The sequence below is a fragment of the Mobula birostris genome, chromosome 8 (genome assembly GCF_030028105.1).
Source record: "Mobula birostris isolate sMobBir1 chromosome 8, sMobBir1.hap1, whole genome shotgun sequence".
NCBI classification, from domain to species: domain Eukaryota; kingdom Metazoa; phylum Chordata; class Chondrichthyes; order Myliobatiformes; family Myliobatidae; genus Mobula; species Mobula birostris.
The window spans coordinates 163,846,738-163,858,293 of NC_092377.1; the positions used below are offsets into that span (position 1 = coordinate 163,846,738).

The following is an 11,556-nucleotide window of genomic DNA, read 5'->3' on the forward strand; positions in this document are numbered from 1 at the left end:
GGTCGAGACCAGAGCTCGTTGAGTCCAGAGGTGGAAAGCCCGTAAGGTGGAAGGTGTCTGAGAGTCCGGGGCCAAGGACTGGAAACCCGGGGGTGGCCTGTCGTGGAGTTGAACGCCTGTGTGAGTGGTTGGGAGGGTGGCAAAGGGGCTTGTTTGCTGCTGTTGTCTTGTTTTTTTGTCGTGTTCTGCCGAGCATTCTGAACATGCTATGTTGGGACTGGGATGTGAGGCGAAATTTGTGGGCTACCCCCAGATCATCCTTGGTTAACGCAAACAATACATTTGACTGTGTTTCCTTGTACGTGTGATAAATAAATCTGAATAAGTGAATTTAGAGGGAAAGCCTCGTCATGACTACCCCACCCCTCCTGCACTCTGAGAAAAGGATTCCTTAAAGGTTAACTTGCAGGTTGAGTCTGTGGTAAGAAAGGCAAATGCAATGTTAGCATTCATTCATTTCAAGAGGACTAGAATATAAAACAAGGATGTGATGCTGAGGCTTGTAAGGCATTGGAGTATTGTGAGCAGTTTTGGCCCCTTATCTAAGAAAGAATGTACTGGCATTGGAGAGGGTCCAGAGAAGGTTCATGAGATCCCGGGAATGAAAGGTATGAGTGTTTGGTGGCTCTGGACTCTACTCGTTGGAGTTTAGAAGAATAAAGGCGGATCTCATTGAAACCTTTCGAATGTTGAAAGGCTTGGACGTGAGGAGGATGTTTCCCATAGTGGGGGAGTCTACCACTTGAAGTCACAGCCTCAGAACACAAGGAAAACAAGTGAGGAGGAATTTCTTTAGTCAGAGGATGGTGAATCTGTGGAATTCATTGTCACAGATGTCTGTGGAGGCGAAGTCATTGGGTATGTTTAAACTGAAGTTTGATAGATTCTTGATTGGTAAGGATGTTGAAGGTTATGGGGAGAAGGCAGGAAAATGGGGCTGAGAGGGATAATAAGTCAGCCATGATGGAATAGCGGAGCAGACTTGAAGGGCTGAATGCTCATATTCTGTTTGTAAGTCATGTCTTGCAATATATAACTTGGGATATTTGACTTCAAGCAGGGTCTGAACTTCAGAGGGACCGACCTATCCCGTCTGGACCTTCGATACATCAACTTTAAGATGGCCAACCTCAGTAACTGCAACCTCAGCCACGCAAACCTCTGCAGTTCGAACCTGGAGCGAGCAGACCTGTCGGGTGCCATCCTAGATGTAAGTGTGATCGGCATTGGCCTGCGGAGACTTCGCTGATGTGTACTTCTCCCCTCGAGGAACTGGCTGAATAGAGTCTAGACAGAACAAATTGAATGCTTTCATCAGCTGGCTTGCCTAATGCTGGTGGGGTGGTGATGCCAATTGGGATGGTGCGTGCATGGAATACCTAGAGTGGGAATAAACGTTGGATGTGACGGCAGCAGACTCCACAGCCCACCATCTTCATGTTGACCTCAAATGAAACCAATCCCATTTTCCAGTATTGCCTGTTCTCTTCAGTGCTGTGCTGTTTTATGAGCTCATCTAAATGCTTTGTCTCACAGAGCAGAAACAGGCCATTTGGCCCATCTGTTCTGTGCTAACCCAGATACACACCTGAGCTGGTTCCACTTGCTCACGTTTGGCACATATCCTACTATTCATGCACCTGTCCTAAGTGTCTTTTAAGTGTTGTTACTGTACCTGTGGCAGCATGTTACTCACACACACACCAAGCTCTGCACAAAGAAGTTGTCCCTCAGGTCCCTTTTAAATCTTTCCACCCTCACTTTTTCATCCAGGAACCCCATGATCCTGTGGCAATATTTTTTTCTTGCTGCTCCATCGGGAAGTAGTACAGGAGCCTTGGGTCCCAAACCACCAGGTTTATGAACAGTTGTAACCCCACAACCATCTGGCTCCTGAACCACTGTGGTGACTTCACTCACCTCAACACTGAACCGATTCCACAGCCCACAGGCTCACTTTCAAGGACTCTGCAACTCATGTTCCCAGTATTACTTATTTATTTTTTATATTTGCACAGTTTTCTTCTTTTGTACATGGTTGTCTGTCAATCTTTGTTTTTCCATAAACTCCATTGTATTTCTTTATTTTCCTGTAAGTGCCTGCAAGAAAATGAATCTCAAGGTAGTATGTGGTGATATACATGTACTTCACTTTGAAACTTATGTTCTCCTTCCTTGTGTGCATTCATATTATCTCAAGATATTGTACATCTTCATAATGCCATCTCTGTTTCCTCTACTCCAAGCAATGAAGTCCTCCCCTACCCAATCCTGCCCCTTAACTCAGTCCCTAGAGTTCTGGTAACGTCTTAGTAAATCTCTTGACTCTTTCCAGTCCCATCTGCCCATGGTTGTCTCATATCCCTCCATGCACCTGTCCAAAGGTATTTTAAAATGTCGTATCACAGGTAATCAGGTACGTACTTATGGGATGCCAGGAATAGTTCATACATTGTAAATGGGTAGTCTCACAGCTGCTTAAATGTTGTGAGCATATCTGTTTCCACTATTGCCCCAGCTAATATGTTCTAGATGTCACCTGCCTTCTGGGCTGAGGTGAATCAGAATCCCTTATCCCTTAAACCAATGCCCTGTGGCTTTATCAAGAATCGACTGTATTCGCCATATATATTTACAGCTATCAGGAATTTGCTATGCTGTGTTGATGCGACATCCAACAAAAAAAGAAGAAAGAATTATATACTGTAAATATAAGAATTATATAGGTATCTTAAGAGGAAATATTTCTCATTATCTAACCTACCTCTGCCCTTCACTGCCTCAAATCAGGGCTCTATAGGTTTTCTCTGTTCCAAGGGAAATAAACCCAGCCTGTCCAGAGTTTCTTCATAACTGGAACTCTCTATCCCACGTCACATCATCTGCATCCACTCCAACACAATCACTTTGATAATCAAATTTACCTGTTGCTGAGTTTTACTGTTCCATTTTCCCATCTTATTTACCTATGCTGCTGCCTGTAGGAGTCCGCGAACAAGTGCACAAAGTCTGTTATGCTTCTCAGTGCTTCCTCCGTTTCCGCCATTCAGTGTGTTACTAATCTGCACCACCTCGTATTTTTGAGGATTAAAAAGCATCTGCCACCGCCCTGCCCATCTCACCAGTTAATCCATGCAGTATAGCTGAAGACAATCCTCCTCATTATCAGCAGCACCAACAAGCTTTAGGTCATCTACAATCTTGCCCTCTGTGCCTATTTTCACATCCAAAGCGTTAAATGTAACCAGCAATCTTAAATGTTTAAATTAACAAATGAAATATTTATTAATTATGAATTGATATTGATAACTGTTACTTTCTGTGGATCAGCCTTTGGCTCGATGTGTATGAGATGGTACAACAGAGAGCTATTGATTATGGTTTTCACTGAGGAGTCCTGTGTTCTGCCAGGGTGCCAATCTCCAAGGGGTGAAAATGCTGTGCTCCAATGCGGAGGGGGCGTCGCTGAGAGGGTGCAACTTTGAGGATCCTTCAGGTCTCAAGGCTAATTTGGAAGGTGAGTTCAAACACTTTGGAACCACTGGCAGTATATTCTTTGTGCGTTTCCACTTTCACCCCCTGTTATAAAAAGAGGCACAAGGTAGGCTCTTTTTCCCAGGTGTCAAATACTAGTGGGCAGAACTTCAAAGTGAGAAGGGGAAAGTTTAGAAGAGATACATGGGGTAAGTTTCTTTAATTTACACAGTTGGTGACTAAACTGCATTGGCATGGGAGGTGGTGGGTGCTGATACCATCGTGGCACTTATACAGGCAGGGGATAGAGGAATATAAGACATAGGAGCAGAATTAGCCCCTTCAACCCATCGATCTGCTTTGCCATTCTATCATGGCAGATTTATCTCCCCCTTCAACTGCATTCCACGTTCTCATGCCTTACTAATTGAGAACCTGTCAACCTCCAATTTAAATCTACCCAATGACTTGGAGGAGGAGCAGCTCTGCCTACTGCTCCACTAATCCGTGGTACGGATTCAACAAACATTCAGGCATGGGTATCTAACTTGAAAGATGCTGGCTGTGAGTTCAATCCCTCCCCACGCCAGGCTACTTCAGGACTGCGCTGCCCGGAGGTGTCGTCTTTTAATCAGGAAGCCCCCGCTCCCCTCTTAGGTGTGGTTAAAAGTTCTTGTGATATATTGGAAGTGAAGTGGGGAGCTCCCCCATTGTTTTGGCCAATAGTTTTAACAGAACATTAAGAACTGTCAAGGATTCCCACCATTCATACCATGCTGTCTTCTCACTTCTGCTGTTGGAAAAGGGGTCCCACATCACCAGGTTCAGGAACAGTTTTGGGGTTGTGTGTGGGGAGGGGGTGTTCAGAGAATTGGGGAGGTTGAGGTTGGGGAGAGGAGCAATGGAAAGTGATCGAAGAAGTGGATAGGGAGGAAGTAATTACTGTTGTGTGCCCCAGGTGCAAACCTGAAAGGAGTGGACATGGAAGGAAGCCAGATGACTGGGATTAACCTCAGAGTGGCCACCCTGAAGAATGCCAAGCTGAAGAACTGCAACCTTCGAGGGGCCACGCTGGCAGGAACAGACCTGGAGGTGAGGGTCTGGTAATATTGTCTTTGTTAGTTCAGAGTTAACCCAGAGAGTAATTGACCATCTTCCAAAAGGCAATGCACAAAGATAAAGGAAAAGAGTGGGGCTTTAATTAATTTTCCTTTTCTTCTTAAAGCCCATCAGATCTCCTGGGGCATAGGCTGTTGACAGCAGCTTGCCAGCACCCTCTTTCCTGGGCCAGTCTTTCAAGGTGTAGCCCATTGAAGATCCTTCCTCTCCCTAGGATGAAGTCTTTGGAGTTGTTAGTGGCATTTCTGTAGTGCTGGGTCTTTACAGGATGGGGTTACCAGCCCCATGTCCAACCCTCCTTCTGTGTTGGGACCACTACTTTTCACTTTGTGTTGTTAATCTGGATGACAGAATTGATGGCTTTGTGGCCAAGTTTGCAGATGGTACAAAGGTAGATGGAGGGAGCAGGTTGTGTTGAGGAAGCAAACTGCTCCTATGTCTTACGGTATCAGGGAATCCGCAGAAGGACTTGGACAGATTAGGAGAATGGGCAAAGAAGTGGCAGATAGAATACAGTCTTGTCCTGCTCATGGCGAAACTGATATTCAGATTTCTTACCTATTTTATCTAAAAATGGTTCACAAAACCAGTGACATTTTTAAAAGCAAATTTTAAAAATTTAAACTTTTACTTTGTTTATTTTAAATTTAGACCCACTGTATATGGTTATGCAGATGTCAAGATTGTTTAATGTCATTTCCTGTACACAAGTGTAAAGGAGAATGAAACAATTGTTACTCCAGATCCAATATGGCGCAAAAAAATGCGATAAGATAAAGAACACAATATTTTTAAAAAAACAATAAATATAAATATATAAGATATAATGTTGAAGCTTTATAAAGCACTAGTGAGGCCTCACTTGTATTGTGAGCAGTTTTGGTCCCTTAGAAAGGATGTGCTGACACTGGAGGGGGTTCAAAGGAGGTTCACAAAAATGATTCTAAGGTTGAACGGTTTGTCATATGAAGAGCGTTTTATGGCTCTGGGCTTGTTTCACTGGAATTCAGAAGAATGAGGAGTGACCAATCGAATGTGGAAGGGCGTCGATAGAGTGGATGTGGAGAGGATGTTTCCTATGATGGGAGAGTCTGGGACCAGAGGACACAGCCTCAGAGTAGAGGGGTGTCCTTTTAGAATAGATAGATAGATGGATATACTTTATTGATCCTGAGGGAATTTGAGTTTCGTTACAGCCGCACCAACCAAGAATAGAGCATAAATATAGCAATACAAAAACCACAAACAATCAAACAACAATATGCAAACTATGCCAGATGGAAATAAGTCCAGGACCAGCCTATTGACTCAGGGTGTCTGACCCTCCACGGGAGGAGCTGCAAAGTTCGATGGCCACAGGCAGGAACAGCCTCCCGTGACGCCCAGTGTTGTATCTCGGTGGAATATGACCAGAATATGATTGGAATATGAATGGAGATGAGAAAGAATTTATTTAGCCAGAGAGCAGTGAATATGTGGAATTCAGTGCCACAGGCAGCTATGGAGACCAAGTCTTTATATTTAAGGCAGAGATTAGTCGATTCTTGATTGGTCAAGGCATGAAAGGATTTGGGGAGAAGGCGGGAGATTGGGGCTGAGAGGGAACATGATGAAATGGTGGAGCAGACGTGATGGATCATATGGCTTAATTCTGCTCCTAGATCTAATGGTGTTGTGAATTAAACCAATCACTGGTTGCACAATTATGTGGATAATTTACCAATAGTTAGCCAATGAAAATGAGACCAGAATTAGTTTAGCTGCTATACCGCTTTCTGCCAGTGAGTGGGGATGAATGACCACACACTGAAAAGTACTTGGAGTTTGTTTAAAATACAAATGATTAAACTACAACTTTAATATCTTATAAAAAGTATTAGCAAAATAATGATTTCCAACAGTTACAATAAGAAATGTATAAAAAAATAAATAATGCAAAAAGACAGCAAAGTTGGAAGGTAGTGTTCGTGATCTGTTCAGAACATAAAACATTATGGCAGAGAACGGATGCTTCAGTCCATATTAACCTACTCTACGATCAATCTAACTCTTCCCTGCACATAATCCTCTTTTTCTGTCATCTATGTCTGCCTAAAAGTCTCTTAAATGCCCTTAATTTATCTGTATCTACCACCACCCTTGGAGTGTGTTTCAGTCCCCACCACTCTCTGTGTAAAGAACTTAACTCTGAGATCCTCCCCTTCCTATATTTCCCTCCAATCATCTTAAAATTACGCTCCCTCTTTCATTAAAATGGACACACTTCAACCCACCCCACTGCAATTTTGGCGCGCGGCCTGTCCGGTGAATGATATCGTATTTGTAAGTAGGATGCCGTGCACAATTCTGATTGGATGGAGACAGACGTGAGAAGCACAGAGGAACATCTGGAGAAACTTCTGAAATGCCTGGTTCGCTGCCTCTGCTACTGTGCGATCGAGAATCTCCAGAGGGGAAGGCCCCAAATCCTCGGCTTTGCCTGTTGCTGGCGGCCGGGGCTGGGGTTGAAGCACTCGGCAGAGATGGTGCTCGGTGTCAGAGGGCTGGTTGGAAGCTCAAAGTTTTTGGATGGACTCAGAGTCAGACTGTGGTCGGGTGCTTCCAGGATGCTGCATTCGCAAGTTTCCGGTGCTGGAAACTCATGGCAGGAAAAGTTTTTCTTCTTTCTACTGTCTGTGTGAGATGATGGGACTTTCGAGAGACTTTGAGACTTTTTTACCATGCCCATGGTCTGTTCTTCATCAAATTACGGTATTGCTTGCACTGTTGTAACTATATGTTATAATTATCTGGTTTTTGTCAGTTTTTCAGTCTTGGTCTGTCTTGTGTTTCTGTGATATTACACTGGAGGAACATTGTATCATTCTTTAATGCATGCATTACTAAATGACAATAAAAGAGGACTGCGTGTCCTCATAATCTAATTTAATCTAATCAACTGCCTGTCCTTCCTCATGGTCTCTCTACATGCTGCATCTACCTCTACATAATGGCAGAGGGAAGAAGCTGTTTCTAAAATGTTGAGTATATCTCTCAGGCTCCGGTACTTCCTCCCTTCTGGCAGAAATGAGAAGAGGGAGTATCCTGGGTGGGGAGGGTCCTTAATGATGGATGCCATCTTCTTGAGGCACCGTCTTTGGAAAGTGTCTGTGATGGTATGAATGTCTTGCGGTCCGTCACCTCACTGGGTCAACGGTGTGGGATTCCTCCCATTATCATGAGTACACTCCCATCTCAGAGTAGAAGACATATCTTCACAACAGAGATGAAGAGGAATTTCTTTAGCCAGGGGGTGGTGAGTCTCTAAAATTCATTGCCACAGATGGCTGCAGAGGTCAAGTCATTGTGAATGTTTAAAGTGGAGATTGAAAGGTTCTTAATTAGTAAGGACATCACAGGTCACGGGGTGAAGGCAGGGGAATGGGGTTTAAAGGGATAATAAATGGGCCATGATGGAGTAGACTTGGTGGACTGAAAAGCCTAATTCTGCTCCTGTCTTATGGTCTTTGAAGAGGGAAATCGTCCCTTGTACACAGCCATTTTAAGGCAGTGCTTGTCCTGGAGGCACGGATGTAGTAAACCATATAACAATTACAGCACGGAAACAGGCCTCAAGACCCTAACCCTAACATGAGCAAATTGTAACCAGTGAAAACCCCTTGTCTGTTGAATTGACTATGAATGTAGAAATGAAATGGCATTGTGTGCTCCATTCCTGGAAATAGATGTTTCTTACAAATGAAGTTTAGTTTTGTGTTATGAACTGTCTGTAATCAGTATAACCTTGCCCATTTCAGAATTGCGATCTCTCTGGCTGTGACCTGCAGGAGGCCAACCTACGAGGGTCCAACGTAAAGGGTGCCATCTTCGAAGAGATGCTGACACCGTTACACATGTCCCAGAGTGTGAGATAAGAGGAGACGTGGGGAGCGAGGTACCTCCCCCAGACAAGAGCGCAGATCACCTCCGGTGCAGTGTTCAGCAGTCTGATTCGGAATCTATCTAAATGCCGAAGTATTGCTTTTACCCGCCGCCTTTCCCTCCAGAGGTGACCCCTTTGTCCGGACTCCCGATTTTGACAAGAATGTTTCTGTCATCACGTCGCACACCCGGGAACCAAGTTACTTTTGCGTTTAACCAGTAGGACTTCCATACTGGTTTGTGGAGAAAATTTTTTAAATGTTTACACACACACACACACACACACACACACACACACACACACACACACACGTGGGGGGGGGGGTGTCAAGTTAGAAGTTTGTATGCTGTCAGTTTGTTAAGCATGGAACCCAAGGGCGAGATATATACATGTTTGAGCCTGCTTCTACCTTATTCTCTGTAATACACACATGAATGGTACTTGCAGGATAAGGGAGTGTAGCAGGAACGTGCAGGGATGACCCAGCACTTTCCTGTCTGGCTCCCATCACACCACATCACCGATGTAAGGTAGGAGATATTTTGCACAGTCTGCATGCTGCAGGAACACAGTGTCAGAAAATTAGTTGAACTCCAGTGTGGATCATATCAAGAAGTTCTCTTCTAGCAGCTTTGCTCTCTGCATACAGTGGTATGAACCTTTGTAATATATAGATAAGAATTTACTTTTATCAGTGTTAACGAGGTATTGTGTTCTGGTTCTAGCTCCATTGCTGCTCGTTTTTGTTTTGGGCACAAACACTCGGTGGCCACTATACCTCCTGTATCTAATAAAGTGGCCACTGAGTGTATGTTTGTGGTCTGCTGCTGTAGCCCATCCACGTGTTGTGCGTTCAGAGATACTCTTCTGTTGTAATGTGTGATTATTTGAGTTACTGTCACCTTCCTGTCAGCTTGAACCAGTCTGGCCATTCTCCTCTGACCCCTCTCATTAATAATGTCCTAGAACTTCTGCTCATTGGATGTTTTTTGTTTTTCACACCATTCCCTGTAACCTCTAGAGACAAACCACCCCGTCAGGCACCAACATGGTCAAATCACTTAGATCTGATGTTTGGTCTGAACAAACAACTGAACCTCTTGACCGTGCCTGCATGCTTTTATGCATTGAGTTGCTGCCACGTGATTGGCTGTGTAGCTTTTTGTGTGTGCAGGTGTACCCAGTAAAGTGGCCACTGAGTGGACAACTTTAGAGGACCCGGAACGGTCCTTCGACCCACAGTGTTGTACTGAGCAAATTAAATTAGTAATCAAGTGGCCAACTAAATTGATCCCTTCTGCATGTCCATATCCTTTCACATTTAAGTGCCTATCTAAAGGTCTCCTAAAAGTCCCACATGTATCTGCCTACTACCAGTCCAGGCAGTGTATTCCAGACACCCACCACTCATTGTGTTCAAAAAAAGTTAACCCCTCTCACCTTAAATGCATTCTCTCTGGTTTTAGGCATTTCAACTCTGGGAAAAGGTACTGTCTGTCTAGCTTGTCTATGCCTCTCATAGCGCTATAATCCTGTCTTAGATCTCCTTTCAGCTTGTGGCTTTTGTATACAAGGCAATGGGTTCACTACGGGCTGAAGGCAGTGGCCTGTTGACTGGCTGATGAACCGGGCCGGTGTTGTTCGGTCCAGGGCTGCTACCATAAACACATTTGCATTCCTCCTCAACCCAATCAAAACAGTTGAAATACCTGTATTTACATAGCACCTTATTCCTCAAAGTGTTGTTTAAACTGACAGTGAAGACTTCGATTTGAGGTGACCTTTGGAGACTCTATGAAGGTGGATGTGTTTGAGTTTTGACCTGTGTTGTGTACAGGAAAACACAGGTCATGCATTATTTATGTTCCAGCTCTGTGTGAAAGTGAGATCCCACAGATAGCAAGCAGTGCTCACTCACTTTGCCATAAACTCTAATAAGAAGGTCCACAGGATGGAGTGATGCATTTACAATACAGTGGCTGTGGAAGCTAATGCCTTACAGTAACTACCGGCCGATCCCTTCACCTCCTGCCACCTCCCAGGTTGGTTGCTCTGGGCATAGCTTGGCGTGGCAGCACCCTGCACATTAAAGTAAGCCGGCCTTCGTGCAGCTCCGCGCACAAAGCATCGAGCTGGTCCCGTTTGCTCAATGCCTTCGTGAACTTTTGGCACCGCAAGGAGACTGTTCCGGCCGAGGTCTAAAGCATCAACGCCATCCTGTAGGGCAGGGAAGTTCCCAGCCTGGGGTCCACAGGCGTCTCTTGGGTCCATGGCATGAGCAAGGTTGGGAACCCCTGCTGTAGAGTGGGGGAGAGAAAGGTGAACAGTAGTCACTCACAACACTAAGAACGAACACAACCGTACTGTTGCTGTTCTGTACTCCCCATTCGGTTTCAGTTAACCATTACACTTTGTTCATTAAAGAATCTGTCGGGATCTTGAACCTGTGAGCATCGTTATTCTTCATTATTCATTTTAATGTATTTGTTTGTTTAGGCAAATACTTCAAAGACAGCTTAATTTATATTAAAATAATGTTACTCCTTAATTCTGTGTCGCCTTGCTTATTGATCACTTGTGGACAAATATTCAGAAGGTAATAGAATTTGAGAGCCATTGACAAAGACTTGTCAGATGAGGAGCGTTTGATGGCGCTGATCCTGTACTCATTGGAATTCAGAAGGATAAGGGCGGACTGCATAAAGAAGGCAAGACAGCGACTATACTTCATTAGGAATTTGAGATTTTGTATGTCACCTAAAACACTTGAAAAATTTCTGCAGATGTACCATGGAGAGCATTCTGACAGGCTGCATCACTGTCTGGATTGGGGGTGTGGACCTGCTGTGGCACAGGACCGAAATAAGCTGCAGAGAGTTGTTTACTTAGTCTGCTCCATCATGGGCACTGACCTCCGTAATATAGTCATAGTCGTACTTTATTGATCCCGAGGGGAAATTGGTTTTCGTTACAGTTGCACCGTAAATAATTAATTAGTAATAATAAAACCATAAATATTAATATGTAAATTATGCCAGGAA

At 44.2% G+C, this 11,556-nt stretch overlaps 1 protein-coding gene across 6 annotated transcripts in view; it reads left to right on the plus strand.

Moving 5' to 3' along the window:
- The window catches only part of LOC140201913 (BTB/POZ domain-containing protein KCTD9-like), a 46,699-nt gene extending 35,636 nt beyond the window's left edge, over positions 1 to 11,063 (plus strand). Inside the window, exons 9-12 of one of the 6 annotated variants that reach the window (XM_072266706.1) lie at positions 1,058 to 1,210; positions 3,412 to 3,517; positions 4,433 to 4,566; positions 6,924 to 7,463. In XM_072266706.1, coding sequence (XP_072122807.1) covers positions 1,058 to 1,210; positions 3,412 to 3,517; positions 4,433 to 4,566; positions 6,924 to 7,274 — 744 coding nt within the window. In that variant the 3' untranslated portion in view covers positions 7,275 to 7,463. Of the gene's footprint in view, positions 1 to 1,057; positions 1,211 to 3,411; positions 3,518 to 4,432; positions 4,567 to 6,923; positions 7,467 to 8,390 lie in introns of those variants that run through there. The other 5 variants (XM_072266705.1, XM_072266707.1, XM_072266708.1 and 2 more) reach the window with 5 other exon arrangements.
- The last annotated feature ends 493 nt before the right edge of the window (positions 11,064 to 11,556 follow it).